This window comes from Aptenodytes forsteri, unplaced genomic scaffold (genome assembly GCF_000699145.1).
Source record: "Aptenodytes forsteri isolate BGI_AS27 unplaced genomic scaffold, ASM69914v1 Scaffold55, whole genome shotgun sequence".
NCBI classification, from domain to species: Eukaryota; Metazoa; Chordata; class Aves; order Sphenisciformes; family Spheniscidae; genus Aptenodytes; species Aptenodytes forsteri.
In genome coordinates this window covers 688894-705944 of record NW_008796063.1, presented here as the reverse complement: position 1 = coordinate 705944, position 17051 = coordinate 688894, and the positions used below count along the sequence as shown (strand labels likewise).

At 39.6% G+C, this 17051-nt stretch overlaps 1 protein-coding gene and 1 non-coding gene across 3 annotated transcripts in view; one reads left to right on the top strand and one right to left on the bottom strand.

Annotated features, from left to right (window-relative positions):
- The first annotated feature begins 506 nt into the window (after window positions 1-506).
- On the top strand, window positions 507-580 carry TRNAN-GUU. The gene has a single exon. It is a non-coding gene; the product is annotated as a tRNA-Asn (tRNA).
- A 9314-nt stretch (window positions 581-9894) lies between these two features.
- The window catches only part of COL1A2 (collagen type I alpha 2 chain), a 43224-nt gene continuing 36067 nt past the window's right edge, over window positions 9895-17051 (bottom strand). For both annotated transcript variants that reach the window (XM_009286338.1, XM_009286337.1), the window contains exons 43-52: window positions 15922-15975; window positions 15709-15816; window positions 15464-15517; window positions 15009-15116; window positions 14281-14334; window positions 14040-14147; window positions 13374-13620; window positions 12757-12947; window positions 11398-11640; window positions 9895-10809 (exon numbers count right to left, since the gene is read on the bottom strand). In XM_009286338.1, the coding sequence (XP_009284613.1) occupies window positions 10663-10809; window positions 11398-11640; window positions 12757-12947; window positions 13374-13620; window positions 14040-14147; window positions 14281-14334; window positions 15009-15116; window positions 15464-15517; window positions 15709-15816; window positions 15922-15975 (1314 nt within the window). In that variant the 3' untranslated portion in view covers window positions 9895-10662. The remainder of the gene's footprint in view (window positions 10810-11397; window positions 11641-12756; window positions 12948-13373; window positions 13621-14039; window positions 14148-14280; window positions 14335-15008; window positions 15117-15463; window positions 15518-15708; window positions 15817-15921; window positions 15976-17051) is intronic.

Here is a 17051-nt window from a genome sequence, read left to right as displayed (position 1 = left end):
TCATTTCTCACTGAACTTGATACAACTCTGGATCTTTAGAGTTATGCTATTTTCCCAAGTTTCTTTAAATGAGTTTGAAATTTGGTGGAACTGGGCATGCTTGACTGAAGTCAGGGAGGAAAAGATCCCTATCTGTTGATTTTGATAGCGAGAGTTCAAGCCTTTGGAAGAGGGCTCTTTTCTCACTACTAATAAGGAGAAACTACCAGCCAATATAATTTCTCCAATAAGAACAATCTTAGTTATTTTCCTTTGTAATTTCTTATTGGAATTTGCAGACAGCTGCTGAGTAGTTTTTGCATTTAAACGCTGAATTGCTTAGATTCTATATGAAATAATCTACTACAAGGAAGTATTGTAAGGTTTTTGTCAGCTTGAAAGATTCTAGGATATAGTAGGATTTAATGCAGAGTATCTCTGCTACTTGGAATCAATGTTTTTAGGAAGGTAATTTCATTTTAGGAAGGAAAATTATTTTTTATTATAAAGATAATCATAACCAGGGAGTCTCTGTGGCGCAATCGGTTAGCGCGTTCGGCTGTTAACCGAAAGGTTGGTGGTTCGAGCCCACCCAGGGACGGGTTCACCTCTTTCTTCTGCCCGTGGCACGGGGGTTAGAACTAGATGATCTTTAAGGTCCCTTCCAACCCAAACCATTCTATGATTCTATGAAACATTGGAAAACAAATTGTCTGTTAGCCTCAGGCTCATTAAAACACTAGTTTGCTAAAGTATCTGTAATGGATTAACAGACAAAAATATTTCCACGGGTCATTATTTAAAGATGAAATTGCATAGAAATAGTTTAATTTAAGTGGAATGTTACAGAGTGTTCCTTAGGGTTCACATTGTTCTGTCATATCTGTTTGTCTCTGCGGTGCTCTGTTGGGTTGCTGTGACCTCTAATGGGTCTATTTAATTTTATGATGTTGAAATGTAAACATATATATACAAAATATCAACATGGGCTACTGTGCACCTCAGGCTTAGCAAAGATTTGTCATTTAGGAATTAACAGATAGCCAAGTACTTGTGCCATTTCCAGAAATTTTGTGTAAGAGCCTGGTGAGTTGGAATCTGCAGGACAGCTGTTACTGGTTGCTTCTAGCTTTAAATCTCCTGTGCATGGCACACTTTAATAATTGCTGTTATGACAGGCAAATGGAGCTAAGTCTTTGATGTGATGTTTTTGCTTATGCTTTAAAAACACTCGTACTGAAAGGTTTAACTGACAGAATATGATTTTCTCTAAAGCCTAAAACCAGAACAAATCAATATGGAGTGAAACCACTGAAGCCTATATCCTTCAGCAGCTCTCTCTTGCTACCATTTTATCAGTCAGCCCTTCTCTCGCAGGGAAAACTGGTAGGGCTCTCTCTCCACTGCCCGTCTGCCTGTTTTCATGGTACATGCAAGAATTTAATCATTTTGAGATGTCTTCCTTTCTATAGTGCTGGAGCATAAGGATCTAAATACTAGGAAAGAGGCAACCAAAATGCTGTTTTCAAAGCTGAAGGCAAAAACTCTAGCGTACTATTGGCTTGGGAGCAGGAAGCAGACAATGAGCTGGTAAAGAGGTGAGCCAATAGCCAAGAAAAAAGGCCAAGCTGGCCTTGATCTAGATGCAAAAGAGCAGCTAATAAAACCGGAAGAGATCTTTGGTCTTATCTGTTGGTTTTGACAGAGTGCTTTCACTCTACAAGTAAGACATGTCTTGGAAACACCTCCTGGTTTTCAGAAGATGGCTCTATGCCCTCAAGGTGGCAGAAGAGTGCAAAGCAACTTGAAAATGGAAAAGAAATCCCAGTTGTTTTTCAACAGACTAGATCCAGATCATATCAGGTAACCAGTTTAAAATTGTTATTTTTGGAAGATCATACTGTCTTAAATTTCAGAGCTTCAGATAGTAAAAGGCTATGAGTTTAACTGACATATCTATTAAAATTTGTAACCATGCTAAGAAACAGATGAAGGGGTCAATAGGAATCAATGCAATTATTCATGTTGTGTTTGAACAGTGCACTATCATGTTTGTGGCAAAGAGGTAAAGGAGCTGTTTAGACAAAGCTCACAGAAAACAGCTACTGAGTTGTTGCATATGAAATTTCCGCTGTATTTATGTAGAATTAACATAGAGGACAGGTTTATAGACTAAGCTTCTGGAGCAGAAGATAAGGAGAAGATAAGAACGTTGATATGGACCATGAAAGAAGGTGAGAGAGAAACTCAGTTAATCCAAAGGTCAGTCCTTGGCCCATAATTTTATTAACAGAGTGGTCACACCTGGAATGGATACCCAAGTCTTATTGCAAAGAAGTGATCAATGAGATCCTGATATACAGAAAACAGTAAAGGCTATGGAGATGGTAATATCATCGTACACAGGGCCAGAGAAACACTGGCTTAAACATGAGCAAGATCTTAGAAATGGTGTTGTTTACTGTTGGACATGCTTGTCAAAATGCATATGTAATGGTTAACCTGCAGTGGGGGGTGTGGTGGGGGGCAGGAATGTAATTCCTGAATCTCCAGGAGAGACAAAGAGCTCATACTCCCAAAGGAGCTGAGGGCATCCCAGCTCAGGAGGAAGGAGCTGAAACGTTAGTTCCTTTCACCTGGCAAAGAAAGCAGGCACAGGGAATGGAGCCAGCCAAGGACATTCTCATCTGCAGGCACAAACCACCAGCTTGTCTTGCACAGGGAAGGAATTCTTAACCTTAACTCTTAAGATATTCAACAAATTGGAGACTACTACCTAAAACAATAGTTTCAAAAGTTACAGGAACTATATGAAATAAAGTATTTGAAGTCTGTACCCCGGAACCAAATATGGAACTGAAAAAGTTCAAAGGACCTCTTGTATCTATTTGCAAATGAAAGTAGCCGAGAGATATGAAGACGATACACACTTTAATTCTACTCTTTGTGTACTGTGAGGCAGGCGCTCTGCATGGATGTGGTTTGCCCTCTTTGCGGAAGAATAAGCAGAGGTCCTTTGGATCTCATTGCAGGGTCCGGGGAACCAATCATTTTGGGTATGTGCAGCTTCTGTAGGAATTGAAATTTTAGATGACTGTGGTAAACCAAACATGGTGTAGAGATAGGTACAGCAATAATAGCCATGGATGTTCTTTTGAACTGAGGAATTAAAGTTAGTCTTATTCCCTGTGAAATGCTGAAAGATAAAAATTAAGGTGAAGGTAAAAAAGACTATCAACCAGAAACAATTGTAAACATGAAAAGCGTTTTGCCTAAATTAAGGAAGGCTCTGTGTGGGTGACTCTTCTTGACACATATTCTAGGCACTGTGTAGAGAATTTACTGGGAGTCAGGAGCAGAGACTAACACCTTGAGATGTTAAATACCTTAACCAAAAGGTAGTGGTAAACCCCTTTGCACAAAATTGCCCAGAAAAACCTATAATCATTAGGGAGAGAGGATTTCATGAAGACAAAACCCTGTCCTTTAGACCACTAAGTAGAGAAGATCATTTCAACAATTAGGCTATTGCATGATTTTTCCCAGGCCTGAGAACCTGGCCATATTTACTGCTTCTGGGAAGAGTACAAAAAGCATTTGGGTATGGTGGTGGGGTAATGGAAGTGTACCCACTTAAAAAGAAACCTAAGTGTAGAAGTAGAGCCGGCAGGGTGAGATAGTTTGCCATCCTGGCGTTAAGGATGGAAGAAGGTGTGGAAAGAAGAAAGGGACAGATATTCCTCCAACAGTCATGAACATGGTAGAACTACTTGAACAGAAAACCAAAAGCAAATTCTGTTTTTTAATGGGAAATTTCTAATTACCACATACGTAATTATTTAATTATTGTGATTTAATAGTATAATACCAGCATTAATCAATAATGTCCTAATTAAATGTAGTTAAATGGTTAATTGATTAATATCATTAATATTTACAAAAATTATAACATCTAGTGATTACTACTACATTATTTAGTTACTCAGACATCCTATTGTTCCTGTCAGTTTTTAGGTAATCTAGATTTTTTTTCAGAAAGAGTATGAGTAGGCTGAGGAAATGCTGCTCTCCTGGATAGTTTGAATTTTAACAAAATAGTTAAACCTCAAGACACAGGATCAAAGATCCCTTTTTTGCTTTCTGAAGTGAGAACTACCTTCTGTTTGAAAAAAAGATGCGTGGTGATAGAAATACGAGGTCTGTGCCATTGCCTGCCTTTGCAAACAGTAAGGGCCCAGTTCTCCCCTACTCTGACTCTGTAATATGGAGGAAAGACGTTCTGCACTCCTACTGTGGACTTAATGCTTCAGGAACTTGATGCAGAGGCTGTTCATATCAGACACCCAATAAATGCTACCGCTGGTGTGTTGTCATGGTAAGAGTCTTGGAATACTGGCATTTCTGAAATAACCATGTCGGTTGACTTCTACGGTGGCAATTTGTGGAGGAAACTTGTGCCCTCCATCAGTGATGAGAGAGCATCCAAACCCGTTCTCACCTCAAACTGCTTTGCTACCATTTTCCCCCATTATGAACCTCATGTTAACCCTGTATATATATATATATATATATATATTTGTGAAAAGCATAATTGTCGATGCCTGATGTCCAAATCCCACCGTGAGGTCTGGAGGCTAATTTAGTGGGTTGTGAATAGTTTACTCAAGCATGGGTGCAGTTGTTAATGGCTTCCACTTATGCCTCAGGACAAGGCTGTCTTTGCCTTGCAAAAATAACTTTTAACCTTTCCAGAAGTGCAGGCAGACAACAGGAGGAAAAAGTTGAAACCTTGCCCTGGATTAAGATAAAATTAAATAGTCTGGAGTGATTCCAGTGTAAATGGATTGCTTAGAAAGAGAGGTGGTATAAATGCTCTACTTCTCCAATTGATTTTCTCGTCTGAAAACACGGGGTGTGCTCAAAGGCTAAGGCTCTGACTGTGGGAGCTGAGTAAGCATCTAGCAGTTTGTTAGGAAGATAGAGAGGAAGAAAGAGACATCTGTGAGATGCCATCTTGAATTTCCTTTCTGCCACCTGTGTCCTTATAAACCTCGTAGCAGTATTGTGGAACAGAAGGCACCCAGTTCTGCAGTTCCTCTGTAAATAAAATTCTTTTTGCTCTGACCTGTTCCAGATCACTACCAAATGTACTGCATACCTAAAATGACAGAAGTCCATTTAACAGCAGTATCTTTGCACAGAGCTGGTTGCAGGAGACTGATAAGTGAGTTACGGGCAGCATGTTGACAAGCATTTGGTTCATTGGGGAGCTATTAACCAGATGATTTTGCATCTGCTGTTTTGGATTCATAGAACCTGACAACTAAAAGACTAAATTATTATTGTCTTGAGCCTTTTCTACCCCAAGTGAGACTGCAGTTTGCTGCCAGGAGCTTTTCTGCTTTAGATGGGTGTTCTTCTGATAACCTATTATATTTTTAGGATGAGTTGTGATGCTGACATTTTGTAGAAATAGCCCTTGGGATATTCCTGGCCACAGGCAGCTGAGGAGATTTGGATAGTAACCATGACAATGAATTCAGGAAAAAAACCTAGAAAAATACTCTTCAGGGGCTGGTAATTAGTGTCTAAGTCAATAGGTGGTGCACTACGCATGTGGAAATGGTGGAGAACTGCTCTTGCTGTTTCACTAAGGGTCTTAAGAATTGGCATTTGGGAAAACCTGTTTCATTTCACCCAAAGAACCGATTTCGGTGGCTTGAAAGCAGTAACAGAAAATAAAACATATATGTGTTTTTAAGATGGTGTTGACAATAACTATTGGAATGAATTATATATATTTCAAATACTTGTGTTCAAAATGGCATTCAAATGTTGTATTTGTTTGTTTTAATACTTATATTTGGCTTAATGAGAACCATCATTTCATGAGTAGCTGGAGAGTATACTTAAGATCATTGAGGTTGGAAAAGACCTCTAAGATCATCGAGTCCAACAGTCAATAGGTGGTGCACTACGCATGTGGAAATGGTGGAGAACTGCTCTTGCTGTTTCACTAAGGGTCTTAAGAATTGGCATTTGGGAAAACCTGTTTCATTTCACCCAAAGAACCGATTTCGGTGGCTTGAAAGCAGTAACAGAAAATAAAACATATATGTGTTTTTAAGATGGTGTTGACAATAACTATTGGAATGAATTATATATATTTCAAATACTTGTGTTCAAAGTGGCATTCAAATGTTGTATTTGTTTGTTTTAATACTTATATTTGGCTTAATGAGAACCATCATTTCATGAGTAGCTGGAGAGTATACTTAAGCATGGAATCACGTTTAGGAAATTTTGCTCATTTAACACCTGTATTCAACCACCTATTTTCCAGGAAAGGACAAATTTACTCCGGCCAAAGAATATGGAAATACAGTCATTTCTGCGGAAGATCTTCGTTTATGCACCATAGATTGTATTCATTTTGCATCTGAGATTTATGGGGGAACAATACAGAAAATTAGTGGTATTTTAATGAGCTTGGAATGAAGCCTGAGTAAAGCTAGATGAATTAGAGATTACTTCTGGTAGCATGCCTAAGAATTTCTTTATTTGAACTTGCTATTACTTCATTGTTTGAAATTGGTATACATTATTCTAATACTGGAAAACACTGCATCAAGTGGGCGGTGGAAAAACAGCTTCTAGGAGATCCCGTCTGAAACCACTAAGCACGACAGCAAAACTGATCAAAAGTCACGTCAAAAGCTGCAATTTAAAGCTGTGTGGTGGAAATGTAGATCTGTTCATCTGTTAACGTTGTTTTGTCCCTCACTTGTATTAAAGGAAATCTGTCTGTTCATAGTCTTTGGCATAGTATTCATATTTTAAACTGATAAACAGAGATCTTTAAGATAATTGTCAGTGGCTCATGATTCTCTTCCCAGTGAAGCAGCCTGCGCAGTTACAACCGTCCCTTCTACAACAGCTTTCCAGGTTTTGAAGTTTCCTTTCGCTCTACCTTGGTCAAATTTACCGTGTTCTCATCACCTCTATTTTTTACCTACTTACACCACGTTCGCGCAAAAGCACATGCCACAGGGAGCCCAACGTGCTGCTAGCTGAGCCTGCTGAAACGGGAAACAGCACATATCAGCCTGATGCTGGCCCCAGGAGAGCAGGTTACGCTCAGGAGGAGCAAGGAAAGGGGAGACTGAATTCATCACCCCCTAGCAACTGCTGTTTTGTTTGATTCCTGTTTATCCGAATGATTCCCCTGCATACTGGGATCACAGGCTGACTGCAAGGGAGTTGTGCTCGTAGAAATACATGCTTATGAAAGTGCAAACCAGCCCCAAGAACTGTTGCTCATCACAACAACTAAAACTCAGGTGTCAAGAAGACTACGTAGCAAGCCCAGTTCATACACACAGAGGCACTTTAAACACTTCTGAAGACTTTTTAGTGAGATTTATGGATACAGTAAGGAATATTTGCACTGGAGACTTCAGGCTTCAGCTTAGATGCAATTCGAAGCACCTACTGACAGGAGCCTTTTAATCTCTGTTCATCTCCTGGGGAGATGGCATAAGGAACTGACGGTCAGGACACATTTATTGATCACACAAGTGATGTGTCTGAATGCTGCAGTACTTTAATTTACACAATCATACCACAACCGAGCCCTGTGCGTGTCAGTGGGCCCTTAGTCTCTCACCAGCCTTACGCAGCTTCTCCAGCAATTCTGTTCCTATGCAGTACAGCCAGGGCTTGCTGCAAACTTTATCTTTCACATAATTACTCCAGCTATTTTCCTTTCCTTCCAGGTTTCTTTCCTGTTCCGAATGCAAACTTTAACCTATTTTAACCCTATTGTTTTAGCTAATTTATGCTAACTGTTTAGTTGCATTACTGCTGATGCATACCTGCTTATAATTAAATTCTCCAGTGATAATCTCAGTGATCTAAAGATCACTTTATCTAAAGTGATAATCCTCCCTTATAGGGAGGCAGACCACTCCCAAAGATGATTAAGCTCACTTCACCAGAAGTTTACTCAACATTTTATATTCCTGAAATTAGACAATACGAAGGCTTCCTGCGCTGTCTGCAGTTCATCTCACTTATTTTCAGCTACGGTCCTTGAGAGGAAAGACAGTTTCTTCAGTATTGTGCATAGCATAAGCAAAATGCTTGATTGGGCGGTAAATTCTGATGAGCTCAAAACCTGCAGGCCAAACTGAGTATCTTCTCGGTGCTAATGAGGCTAGAAGTTGTGAGGTAGGTGCTGTGTGTTTTTTCCAGTTTAATTTCCCAGTGAGTCCACTTTTGTGGCGAAGGCGTGAAAACACAGAAGAATTTGGATGTTACCGATGGGCTCGTAGAAAGGAAGCGTTCTCTGCCTAGCAGGACATGCCATGGAATAGATCACAGAGAGCAAAGGAGAGATCAGAAGATGACAAAAGAGACAGCATTTGCCCTTTGTAGTTTCCTTTCTAAACGTCAAACCCAAAAACTGCGGGTTTTTTTTTCCTTCCCAGACAGCAATAATCCACCTCCTAGTCCTAGCAATAACCTTTGCATACATCCTAGTAGATTACATAGACTGAGGGATGTAAGTGTACTTTTTCAGTCCTTGTAGGAACTTCCTGGCGTGTAGAATCATAGAATTCTATGTATGTGTAGATAAGTGTGTAGATATGTGTAGATGTGTGTAGATAAGCTACGTGAGAAAAGAACTCTTACCATTTTAAAGCATGTAATTATTTTCTTTTTACAACAACAAAAATTGTATTTTGAAATACTAAGACAATGATTGAAGTACTAACACTAAGAATCATCATGGTCCAATGAATAAACGCAGGTGTTTACCTGCAGTATGTTTTACTCACTTAAGAAAAAAAGGGCTGTATTTTATCATGGCAATTCCCCTTCTGTTAATTCAGCACACAGCTGTGGGCACATGGCAGCTGCACTTAGGGCCATGTTTTGGTATTTGCCCCTTTTTTCCTCAATCAATTCATTGCAAGCAAGAATGAAGAACTGTTCTTTAGAATCAGTTTTTAGTGCTTATTCCTCCTTGCACTGTTTGGAGCTGCCTTCAGACTGTCAAGCTGCTAACCGTTGGAGTGGTGCTTTCTTCAGGTTACAGGGACCTTCTGGATAATTTCTTCATGCTTCCCTTTGGGGGTTCCTGCTGACTAAGCCTGTCTCACCTCTTCCCTTACCTGCTTTTGCTGTTGACCTCAAGGTCCTTTGTGCGTTCTCCCAAGCGCCTTCCCAAAAACATGGCTGTTGGAATTGCAGTTCATTTAGGGTTTTCAGAAAAGCACTGTATGATAGCAGTCTCTTCAAAGGCCTCAGATAAGAACAGTTTTTGCTTCTCGTGGTGTTTTTTGCGATAGTAAATTATGAAGGTTAACAACAGCAGATAGTTCTGTGTATCATTCAGAACTGGATGGACTATGCGGGCCTAACAAACCCTGATCTTCCTGACAAGAGAACTAAATTTAGAGATTCCTTGCATGGACTTCTGCACATCATTTCAAAAGCACACAGCACGGCTCTGCTGATTACAGCATGGCATCAGCCAGCAGAGCTCTCTCAACACCAAGGAGCTTTCTGTCTTCAAGTGGAAGACAGAAGCCTCGTTCTTCTTCTTTCGGCCATTAATCCTGCTTAGCATTTGGAAAAAAAGGAAGGAATTATTTTTGCTTTTGATCTTCTCATACTATGAGCACGGAGTTACTAAGTTTCTTATGGACTTTTCAAAAGGTGGTGTTCAAATGAGGAGTTGAATAGACAACGACACCCGTAAGACAGCTGTAGGCAGACTTCGAATGCTCTAAGCAGATGTTTTACGGCAATGGGCTAAGATAGTTGCAGTAATGCAAATGTATTGTAAATTCTGGGTATGAATATCTGCCAATGCATCTAAGCAAGTAACTTAACTCATTAAATAGTTTCTTTTGGAACACTGGACATGCTTTATTTCATTTTTTCACAATTTATTTAAACATCTCACATATACAAAATACATTTTCTTTCTTTTTTTGAGAAATGATGATTTTTTTTTTTAACCCATTGTAGAAGATGGAAATGAGATTTGAAAGCAGGAGCACCTGATTTTGGAGGAAGAGGACAAAGATGAGGAAAAATGATCCACATGCTTAAGCTGCGGGAGAGACAGGACATTCTAAGTTTTGAGACAGACTTCAAAGAAACAGAGAAGTGATACTTTAAATGCTACTAGCACCATCAAAATTCAAGTATTGGAAAGATACTCTGTAATAATGCAGTTAGCACCACTGTATTTTGAGTGGAACTGAAAGTACCTCAGATCATACGGAGAAGTACCTACAAAAGATGTGGATCACACTTGATTTAGTGTATGAGGTAGTTTAAACCTTTGGAAGTCGTGGTTTTAAACCTCCTCTGTGGAAGACATTCAAAGGCCACAAGTGGTGCAAACTTTCATGATTTTTTATTTTGGTTTTTTTCTTTACAAAGGTTGACATTTCCCAAAGCAAGGTGTTAAATCTTGAAAGACTTCCAAGTCCTTTTGGGGCTGTATTAAATTTCATTGCACAATGCTCCAATCAATTCTTCTCCTTCTCTTTCGCCCAGAGTTTAAGCAAGTAGATGAACAGAAGAAATGGAAGGAGTCAGCTTTCATTATAAAAAGAAATGACAAGAGAATAATTTGGGAGAGGCTTTAAGTTAATTTTAGTTCATTCATTTGAAACAGACTGGGCCAATGTCCAAACCGAATTCTTGGTCAGCGCCGCCAATATCCAAAGGTGCAATGTCAAGGATGGGCAAGCGAGATGGCTTATTTGTTCTGTATTCAATGATCGTTTTGCCCCATTCATTGTTCTTTCTCTGCAAGAGAAGATTCATTACAATTGTTATTGCATTGTTCATAGTATCGAGAATTGTTTCACCTGAATGGATAATTTCTGAAAGAATTTCCTATTAATTTTGCTGCCATTGTTTGCAAATCAGATACCCATATCCAACTGTTTAGATCTCTGATACAGAGAAAATATTTACTTTAATCTTCTGGAGTCACATGTGTGATGCTTTACATAAACTACCATATTATTCACACTGATGTTAAACCCTCAGAGAACCCTGCCTGAGATTTTCAGGACTTAAAGATCCTGCCCCTACTACAGCTTGTGTGCGATTTTCTCATCAATCTTCAGCTTACACAGAATTTGGGTCTGGTCCCTCTGAAAAGCTTTTTCTTTTTTGCCACACTGCACAGTACAAGGTAGGTTTTGTTTGTACCCCAGTCCTTCCCACTTGTTAAAGTGGCATAGTTGGTTTTGTAGGCTATTTATCTTCACTGCATAAAATTCTGCTGGTCTGACTGATAATCTAATTCTGAATCAAAGCACAACTCTGTCCCTAATCACGTGCTTAAGCATGGGCAATCATGGTGCCCACGGTTTCTGCGTTACTTACAGAGCAGCCATCCTCAAGAACACTGAAAGTGAATCTGCTGTTGCCTTCGGCTCGTAGTTCAACATCGTTGGATCCCTGCAGTATAACAGCCTTTTTAAGGTTGCCAGTTTCCTCATCCATGTAGGCAATACTGTTCTTGCAGTGGTAGGTGATGTTCTGGGAGGCATGGTTGGCCAGCAGACGCATGAAGGCAAGTTGGGTGGCCATATCCTTTGAGGTCACTCCTTCATCATTGTATTCAAACTGAAAAACAGAAAGGAACCCAGTCAGTTGTATTGCTGGGGAAAGGTGGATGTTTGTAATGGAAGTATGTGATGTGGTATTTGCTCTAGGAACGTTAAAAAAATCATCACATAAGTCTGCGATCACTTGTCTATTGCAACTAAAGAGCATCAAATAAAACTAGTAGGAGGTAGGTTGAAAACCAGATGTGAGTGGATGTAGTTAAGTTGTAGAACTCCGTTCCAAGATAGGGTGTTAACAGTTTATGTGGATTCAAATACAAGATCAGACAAGTTCAAGGAAGAGAAATCTATTGTTTCCATAGACACACAGAAACAATGCCCGTCTCAAGAAAACCCTGACTTTTTTGTTTTTTGAGTCTAATACAATAGTGTCTGTGGATATTACAAATGTTTACTTCATTCTTATATTCTTTTACAGCATCTACTTTTAGCCACTGTAAGAAACAGGACCCTAGACTACCCCGGACATTTGTTCTGACCCAGTGTGATCAGTCTATGTTTTTATATAAAAGATCTTGAACACTGATTTCATCATAAGATGAACTCAATTTCATTTAATAATTATGTAATTAGATCTCCTTAGCTGTACAAAAGTGATTTATTTGCAATTGGCTGGTACAGTGTTGAATGTGCAAGTAGACAAATTTCTTGTTTTTACTTACAGTGGCAATTCTGAATGTTACGGTGGCATATACTCAGGATCAGTGATGTGTAATAAGTATCTTTCCAGGAACAGTGTCATATGTAAAAAAAATCTCAATTAAAAGAATAAGCAAAGATGTTTTTCTTACTTTTTCAGACAGTTTCTGGACTGTCTTTATACTAATGTACCATATTCCAGTCCAGGCTTCCCTTAGCAATAGCCATTAGTCATGCTGAATTGATCATTTGCAGACACCAAGAAAAAATTAGAACAATACTGAGAAATCCTTTTAGCAAATTGTGATCCAAACCAGAACTGCAGCTCTGTTCCCTTGAGATAAAAGGTAGTTCCCTTTTCCATATTTCTCCTCTAAGAGAGTTTAATTTATGTGTTTGCTTGCTGAGAGTCAGTGAATTGGGAATTCTTCAGACAGCACTGTAGGAAACAATCATCCTCCTATATATCACTTACCTGGCTGCCACCATTGATAGTCTCACCAAACCATACGTGCTTCTTGTCCTTGGGATTCTTGTTGACATACCAGTTCTTAGCGGGAATATTGTCAGGGTTGGCATGGATGCAAGTCTCACCAGTGGCAAAGTCACAATATGCTCTAATGGCATCTGCAGAGCAGCCTTGGTTAGGATCAATCCAGTAGAAGCCTGACATTGAGGAAAGAAATGCGAACAGTAGTTCACTCAGCCCAACACTTGCATTCAGTTTATATTCACTTGTTTGATATAGGAACTCAGAGAGAGGTCATAAATATCACAACTAGGTACAATATTAAGGTGGTAACTGGGATAAATACGTATGCTAGATTGTTAATGTATAAGCAGCTGTATTTGAAAGTTAGGGTTGAATATTTTTGTATTATTTCAAAAAATTATTGCAATAATCACGCAACAATAGCTATAAAGAGCTTTTCAGAATGTTCTTGTATCTATTTTCAGTGGAGGCAGAGAGAACTTCTTCATTGGTTATTTAGTATTTTCACTGGGTGGCCAAGGATACCATTCATCAAAGCAAGCGAATAAGCTGGAAGTACTCCCTGAGCCAGAAAGGGCAAATATCTGGCACTAACATACCGCTGCTCCATTCTGGGTGGCTAAGTCTTAGGTCACGGCATGTGCGGGCTGGGTTCTTTCTGGAGCCTTCTGGGGTCAGCAGGGTCTCAATTTGGTTGTTCAATGTTTTCAGAGTGGCATCAACTTCATAATCCTTGGGTCTGAGAGAAGGCTGATCAGCCCGGTAGTATTCTGCATCATAGCCAACTTCGTATCCACCACCATTGGGACCAGGGGGACCAGGGGGACCAGGAGGACCAGGAGGACCCTAAAGTTTTTCAAAAGCAAAAGACAAGCAGCACTCTATTAGACATATGGTTCTCTGGATTAAATGCTTCCACGCATGCATAGTCTGACTTAATTCCTAGCACCCTCCACTCTAATCTGAGGCAGCACATATGGACCTGCCCTGTGGTGACTACTATGGGTTCAAGCAGTAGAAGATGCACAGTGTGGGACTACCACATCTTCTTTGTGTATTTGCTGTCTGGCCATAAGGAATGAACAAGGACTTCAGGTTTAGGCCTATTAGGGAAATGTTCAATGTTAAATAACAACAGACATTTGGAAGTCTTTTTTTTTAATAAAGAAAACCACATCTTTTCCTAAACTGCTAGGCTTTTGAAGTTATTTTCTTGTAACTGTGACATAAATGTGTTAAATCAACAAAAAATAAGTTATACTCACAGCAGGGCCTTGGCTACCATGAGAACCACGCACACCAGCAGGGCCAATAGGTCCAGGGAGACCATTGCGACCATCTTTACCAGGAGGACCAGAAGGACCAGGTGGACCCTAAAAGGAAACTCGAACAGTTTAATGACAGTAGAAAACACTACAAATAGAGATTCATATAAATGGGAGTGTACATATATATTGCACAAAAGGAATGGGAGAGTTATCTGAATATGCTCTTAAATTCACATACCCTTGGGCCAGCAGGGCCATTGTTACCAGGAGGACCTTGATCACCATGGTGGCCCTATTGGGAAAGATACATGCATAGTCATTAAAAAAAATGCAGTGGCACACATTTGTATTAGCATGATTCAAGAGGGAACTATAGTCAGCCTGTGTATTTGGGCTCAGAGAATGGGAATCTAGGGCTAATGGCATTTATTAGTGGAGTTGGGGTATGAAATGCCTGTTTTGGAGAGGGAGGAGAGAGAGACTAAAGAGGTATTTAAGGGGATAACCTATAAAAGTCTCTATATTGTTTCTTCAGGTTTTCAGAGAAGGCTTTAAAATAAAAGCCAGAATTCCTAAAGGGGATACCAGAATTTAAAGGGAATAAAATCTACAAATTACTTCTGCTTCTCTGTGATACAAAGGCTTTACAATTTCTGGCCAAAATAAGAAATAATATTAAAACAAAGGCAGAGCTTTTTGAATTCTGTGCTAGCCAAATGCAGTCAAATTTCAGGGCAACTAATGGTACTCAGTTCTAAAGCCAACTATGAACGGCAATATCAAAATTTGCCATTTTATGTGAAGAGCATTGAGTGTTAAAAAGAATCTTATAGCCTTTGAAAGATGATGCAGAGTGGAGTAAGTGGTATCAACCTGCTGGGTTATGCATATGCAATTCCACACTAGGGTGATCTTATTTACTTTTTTTGCTCATTATATTCAAAATACTGAAAATCATTTACTTACAGCAAGACCAGGAAGACCCTGCAATCCATTGTGTCCCTTCAAGCCAGGCAGACCTCTATGCCCCTTATCACCAGGTTCACCTTTCTCACCACGTGGACCTTGTGGGCCCTAGGAAGGGATGTAGGTGTCAGAGGAATAAAATAGAAGGCTTCAAGTATATACTACTGTCAAAGCAAAAATTAAGCATGAGCATTCTACGTTATGCCATACATATATATATACACACACACACACATCCATCCTGTTAACACACCCAGGAAGAGTGTCAATCCCAAAAGCTTCAGGATCGGTCCCATAAGACAGAATGCTGATCGAGGTTCTAGGTCTATAAATATTTACAGCTCCTTAAGCACTACTTTTTGGGCCCATATCTTGAGCACAGTCATGAGTCCGCAGTAATAAAGCATGTTTTCTCTTCTTGCATCAAGGTTGTAATATTTAGAAATCAGACTTACAGCAAGACCTCTTGGACCAAAAGCACCAGCAGGACCGACAGAGCCAACAGGACCCTGAAACAGGAATAGAAAATGCATGTCACTGCTGTATATTATACCTAATAAAGGTTCCATGCTCAACACATCTCTGCAGAAAGCAAAGTTGTTATCCACATATTGTAGGTGTTTGATGTATAATGGATATATAAGATGGACAAATGTTAGTCCTGTGTTAATCAAAAAAAATTAAGGTCTCATCAACTTACAGGATCACCACGGTTTCCAGGCTTTCCAGAAGGACCAACTTGGCCATGAGGACCAGGAGCACCCAGAGCACCACTGGGACCAGCGTTACCAGGAGCACCACGCTCACCCTGGGAACAAAGGAACACAAAGGGAGAGACAGTGTGTTACTACTGACTTACACATACTGGAATATTTCTTCCATGATTATGAAATAAAATAAAAGAACAAGTTACCTTGAAACCAGGAGCACCGTCACGGCCTGGAGGACCATCGTTTCCAGGATTGCCCTGTTGAAATACCATGAAAAAGCATTAAATTCCATCAACCTTCATCTCACACTGAACTGTGCGTCAGTCTAATTGTTCCCCATGAGAGTAAGAAGACACTGAGATGGGATAGCATACATCTTGAAGATAACAAACTCTTCCTTATAGATACCACTCAAATCCCTTAAATATATTAATGTTCTCAGCAAAATAAGATGGCCTTCAAATATTTTAGGTTTTACAAGTTCAGTATAGAAGAAAATTACTGGGTTTTGCTGTATTTCTCTAAACGAAAAGGTCAAGACAATAGTGGTCTTCATCTAGCTTGCACTCTTGTAAAACTGAGACCTGCTTTTTAGATGAAAAATGCCAGTGGTGAGAAAAGGACTTCCAACAGTAGTCACAGCTAAATTACTTTGTTGTGGTGCTTCACAAGCTTAAATGGCTTCCTTTGTGGATGTTAATTTCATTTCAACTGTTTCGCTGTGTACACTAGCAAACCTTTTCCTTCAGAAAATTCCCACGGAACAGAAAGTTTATTTCTTTTTAATACTTATAAAATAAAATTACTGTTCTCTGATCTCTTTGAAATTCTGTGAGTCTCAGGACACACAGGAGTTCTGTATTAACAATGCTTCAGGTTACCAAATAAGCTTCTCTGATAAGGCTCAGAGAAAGCTTTCTATCTCCTTACAGGAGACAAGATAATGTGTTAATACTTTCCTTTAACTGTTCTTATAGTGTAAGTCAGTCATGTATAGCCACTGTATGGATACCCTTCTTCAAGGTGAACTACTAACTTGGATGGTTAAATTGGATGGGTAAGTATTTGCTGCTCTATGAAGAACTGGTGGCAGGGCCCTGTCCTCCAAGTAATCACCCATAAGGCAGGGCATTAGAGGGAGCGATTTGTTCCACTCCAGCGTTTCCACACTCCGCTTTCTTCACAGGACTCAGGTCCTCCATTGTGTCTTAACCTGCACTGATCTCTGCAGTTCAGCAGTACCTGGCACACAGGCCAGAGTTTGTTCCATCCTGTTTTTAGCCTACAAATGTACTTCACATTTTATGGTGAGGGAATGCACATTGGGAAATAT